This window comes from Monodon monoceros, unplaced genomic scaffold (genome assembly GCF_005190385.1).
Source record: "Monodon monoceros isolate NGI ecotype Baffin Bay Population unplaced genomic scaffold, NGI_Narwhal_1 Contig1680_ctg1, whole genome shotgun sequence".
Lineage (NCBI taxonomy): Eukaryota > Metazoa > Chordata > Mammalia > Artiodactyla > Monodontidae > Monodon > Monodon monoceros.
In genome coordinates, this window is record NW_021697550.1 from 1 (window position 1) to 5283 (window position 5283).

Genomic DNA, 5283 nt, shown 5'->3' on the forward strand with positions numbered 1-5283 from the left:
TGTCTTCCTACATTGCCCTCTTTACTTCTCTCCTATAACGTTCTTGAACATAGATCTTTGAACAAGGATGTTTGTCCTTGTACATATTCGTAGTAGCTGCATTTGACTCCCTGTGTATTTTAGCATCAGTAATCTGGGCATCTGTTTGTTTTGATCACTCTTCCTCTTTACTTTTTTCCATTTTCTTTTTTTCCATGTGTCCAGTAATTTTTGATTGTATGTTGGACATAACTGACTGGTATATTGTAGAGATGGTGGATTCTTTCTGTGATGAGTGTTGATTTTAGTTTTGAGTTGGCAGTTAAACTATTGGCCGTTCACCTTGAACTTTTGGAGACTTGATTTTATACTTTGTAGGTGGGGGGTCTTTTGTCTTTGGCTGAATCCTTCATGAGGTGTGGTCCTCTGGGGTTTCGTTGGAAAGCCCAAGGTATGTACCAAGTTCCTCTAATATGGCAGTTTCAAACTTCAAACTTATTTGTCCTTAAGGCCTGTAGCTGTAGTTTCTCCTCAAGTCTTTTTGCCTTTTAGCTTTTGCTTTTTCCTGGGTTCCTTGGAGTCTCTCTCCTGTGTACAAGCATTTCTGGAGTTAGTTAAGTATTTGAAGAGATTTTATAATTTGGTTGCTCCCCGTTTTGGAAGACTTTCTCCCACAATTTTTATCTCCTCATACAGCCCCAAACTCTATCTTATGGCATGTTAAATCAGTAAGACTGCAGGTTTTTTGCTTCTGTTCTAGCTGTCCCATGTTACAAGGACTGGGTAGGTCATTCTGTCAGGGGAAGAGCCATACAAACCACATGAAGATCTCATCCAATTGCTTCCTTCAAGTCTCTTGTCTAGTTTCTGCCTGCTTTTACTCACTGTCCAATGTGCTTTCTGATAGATTTTTGCTTGTTCAGAGTCTTAATTTTTAATATGCAGGAGGATTAGACTTACAAGCTGTTATTCCATTACTGGTCAGTGTGGTTTGTTTGCACTTGATAACTACGAATGTGAGACATCATTACATGGTTTTGACTGTTTTAGAATTGATGCTTTTATGACTTAAACTAATGCCTTCTGGAAGGAAACTGAACAAATACATGTTTCCTGTAACTCATTAAAATCTAAGAAAGGAGACTTTAGTAGTTGAAATAATTATAAATTACTGATTGATTATAATTACAATTATAATTACTAATTATAGTTTAAATACTTTGCTAGGCTAAGTGCTATTTATGGAGGTACCTACATGCTGAATAAACCAATTGAAGAAATCATTACGCAAAATGGAAAAGTGATTGGTGTAAAATCTGAAGGAGAGGTAAGTAGCTTTTACAATTTAAGAAATATTATATTCTTGTAAAGAAAACTTTGTTTAATAAGTACTAAATTTGGTATGGACATCGATCCTAGATTTCACACTATATATGTTTTCTTTATGGTAACTTGGTATTCATAATGACTGAAAACTTATAGATAATGTTTAATATTTTCTGTTGTGTTGATTGTTGCTTAAGACTAAAACAAATTATGAATGAGCTCTAAATGGTAAGTATTACATATGTAGTGTGGGTTGGTGTCTGTCTCCCAAATTTTCATTTAAATTTAGCTTTATATGTACCACTTATAACTTATTGGTTGAATTGGGGCTTGGCCAATACTATTTTATTATTTAATTTATTATTATTAAATTATTAAATATTAGTAATGTTAATCATTACTGTTAACATTATTTTATTTTGGGTTTAGCCAAGGAACTGGTCGGGTGGAGTTTTGAGCAGTGTTTCTCAAATTTGAAATGAATGTAAATTGTTAATTTTGTCAGAGTACACGTTTCTCATTCAGTAGGTCTGTGGTGGGTCTGCATTTTCTTGCAAGCTCTCAGATGCCAGTGCTGTTGGTCTGCAAGCCAGACCATATTTCATGAACCATCAACTTTTACAAATGGAACCGTTCAAAAAAGAAACTGAAAAACTATGTTTAAAAAAGTATTTTGGGGGCTTCCCTGGTGGTGTAGTGGTTGAGGGTCCACCTGCCAATGCAGGGGACACGGGTTCATGTCCCGGTCCGGGAAATCCCACATGCCGTGGAGTGGTTGGGCCCGTGAGCCGTGGCTGCTGGGCCTGAGCATCCGGAGCCTGTGCTCCGCCCTGCGTACCACAAAAAAAAAAAAAATATATATATATATATATATATATATATATATATATATATATTTGGGGATTCCTGATGGTATTCTATGGGTTCAGACCATATAATCTATACTCACTAGCTGGCCATCTGACCCTTTATTGTTGTAGGTCTTTTGTAAATAAATTGTGCTTCCAGCATACACATAATAGATGTTTAGGAATAGGGATAAACGTCTTAATCTGATATCTCAGTTCTTTTTATTCATTCCATTTTTCTTTGCTTTAGGCAACTGCTTCCTCTTAGGACATTTCAGGGCTTTGATATAAAGAGGAAGACGATAATATAATAATACATAATTTATCTTGCAACTTAAGTTTTACTTAGTAAGTATAGTCTTAAAAGGAGAGATTATGGTCTGTTTCTAATATTAGAAAGAGCTATTTATAGACCATTTACTTTTCACTGGGTCCATTTACATATAATGACATTTCTTAAATACACTGTTTCATTTAATCCTAACAACAACCTCTTTGAGGTTGGGTAGAGCCAGGATTTTAACCCTCTTCTGCCCAGTTTTAAAACTTATGTGTCTGAAAACCATGCAACACACTTTCCCTAATATTTCAATAAGATTTAGAATTTATAGATTTGCTCCAGGAGAATTTATAGGGATTGTCGGCAAAGCTAGTTTTAATAGTTATCTGTAATTCACTAATTATCTACAGTTAACTTGAAGATAACAGGCGATGTTCAAGAACGATGGCATCATTATACCCATTAATGTTTTATTACAGATTGCTCGCTGTAAGCAGCTCATCTGTGATCCCAGCTACGTGAAAGATCGAGTCGAAAAAATGGGCCAGGTGATCAGAGTCATCTGTATCCTCAGCCACCCCATCAAGAACACCAACGATGCCAACTCCTGCCAGATCATTATTCCACAGAACCAAGTCAATCGGAAGTCAGGTCAGTTTTGAAGATAAGCAGATGTGTGTAGAAATTACGAATTCTATCTGCTCTATTACAGTGAAGAGACTTTAGTTTACATATGGAAAATAAAATGTGATGTATCCCTTTTAGCTCATAGAGATCCTAAGTCATCACTTTGAAATGGAAACGTTTGCTTAGGAGCCCTGCCTTGGACTTGTACCCCCCTCTTTGGGCCTCCATTTCTTCTGTAGAACTGAGAGGCTGGACTGGATGAGCAGGCAGTCTTGCCTGGTTTGAACATTGTGTGCCTTGTGGAGGTTTATGCTTATTAGTTGACCTGATTTCACTGTTACTTTGAGCTGATGACAGCACTGACAGCACTGCTTTTGTGTCATGATTTGTCAACTTAATACTTGTATTTGATTTTAGCAGTGTGCTAGAAAACAACTTTGATTTCTCTGATTGAGATCAGGACTTAGCAGGACTTCCCTGGTGGCGCAGTGGTTAAGAATCTGCCTGCCAATGTGGGGGACACGGGTTTGATCCCTGGTCTGGGAAGATCCCACATGCCACGGAGCAACTAAGCCCGTGCGCCACAATTACTGAGTCTGCACGCTACAGTCCGTGAGCCGCAACTGCTGAGTGTACGCTCTGCAACTACTGAAGCCCACGCACCTAGAGCCTGTGCTCTGCAACAAGAGAATCCACCACAATGAGAAGCTTGTGAAATGCAACGAAGAGTAGCCCCTGCTCGCCACAAATAGAGAAAGCCCGCGTGCAGCAATGAAGACCCAATGCAGACAAAAATAAATAATAAATAAATTAGAAAAAAAAGATCAGGACTTAGCTCTGAAATCGTAATTCCTAATCTGTTTGCTTTAACCAGTTTTCTTTCATCCACTAGCTTTTCCCATCTTCCTTTCAATTAGAAGCCCTAAAGCTTTTAATTTTTTTTTCCATGTAAGAGACGAAATCACAGAAGATTATTATGAGAACTAAGAGACACAGACGAAAGTAATCTTTCAAGGGTTCCCAAGTAGATCTCAGGGTCAGGGAGAGTGTAAAAAGAGTAAAGGGAACCCAGTAATTATCTCTTATATTGGAAATTATGTAGTTAACTAGTAGTATACAGACAAGTAGAATCTATGGAATTATTATGAGCTTATGCCAACTCAAGAATAGCTTATTGTGTTTTCAATTTTATATTGCTTAAAAAATGAGAAATCAGTAGTTAAATAAATCCTATCTTAGCTGTTCAAAACCTTTCTAAATGCAGGGTTCAGAGAGGAAGACAGGTTTCCACAGTGAGCTGTGACATCTGGGTAGAGAATGTCATCTCCCCGTCCACCGTTCACTACCACATAAATCCTTCATCTCCAGTGGGCTAAGCGTTGCTGAATATTTGTATATTTTATGTATGACCTTGTTTGTCTCCATATAGAACTTAATCTTAGAATATCCAGTCTGTTCCAAGTAATTTTAACTCACACCTCAGTGAAGTATGGGTGAAACTGAGTGCACGCACAGGCCCAAGGTTTAAAGACCCTGGCAGTGAGGTGGCTTTGCTTGCTTGCAGATATCTATGTCTGCATGATCTCCTCCGCACACAATGTGGCCGCACAGGGCAAGTACATTGCCATCGCCAGCACAACCGTGGAGACCAAGGAGCCCGAGAAAGAAATCAGACCAGCTCTGGAACTCTTGGAACCAATTGAGCAGAAGTAAGTGATGTGTTCATTTATAGCAGCTCAAACCCAGGATTGCCTTTGGCTCCATGGTGAACAGAACCCCATGAGAACAATGAGAGCAGCCATCATCTCTTACCAGCCTGGGTTTTGAATTTCAGGCAAAGCGGTGAGTGGGCGTGTCAACTTCCCTGCTTACTTAATTCTTTTTCCCCTCCAGATTCGTAAGCATCAGTGACCTCCTTGTACCAAAAGATTTGGGAACAGAAAGCCAGGTGAGTGGCAATCTGAAAAGGGTAATTACCAGGCTTTATTGGGAGACATCACTAAATAGTCTGAAGTCTTTGTGACTTTCATTTCCAGATCTTTATATCCGTACGTATGATGCGACAACTCACTTTGAGACAACCTGTGATGACATTAAGGACATCTATAAGAGGATGATGGGATTCAAGTTTGACTTTGAGGAAATGAAGCGCAAGAAAAATGACATCTATGGGGAAGACTAACAGCAGTACATGTTATCATCTAATTAGGACAAACTTAAAAT

At 38.5% G+C, this 5283-nt stretch overlaps 1 protein-coding gene across 1 annotated transcript; it reads left to right on the forward strand.

The window, feature by feature from the left end:
- Positions 1-1183: 1183 nt before the first annotated feature.
- LOC114890603 (rab GDP dissociation inhibitor beta-like) lies at positions 1184-5283 on the forward strand. Its single transcript, XM_029214276.1, has 5 exons — positions 1184-1306; positions 2913-3084; positions 4625-4769; positions 4954-5008; positions 5097-5283. The coding sequence occupies exons 1-5, from the start codon at positions 1235-1237 to the stop codon at positions 5175-5177; spliced, it is 525 nt and encodes a 174-aa protein (XP_029070109.1). The 5' UTR covers positions 1184-1234; the 3' UTR covers positions 5178-5283.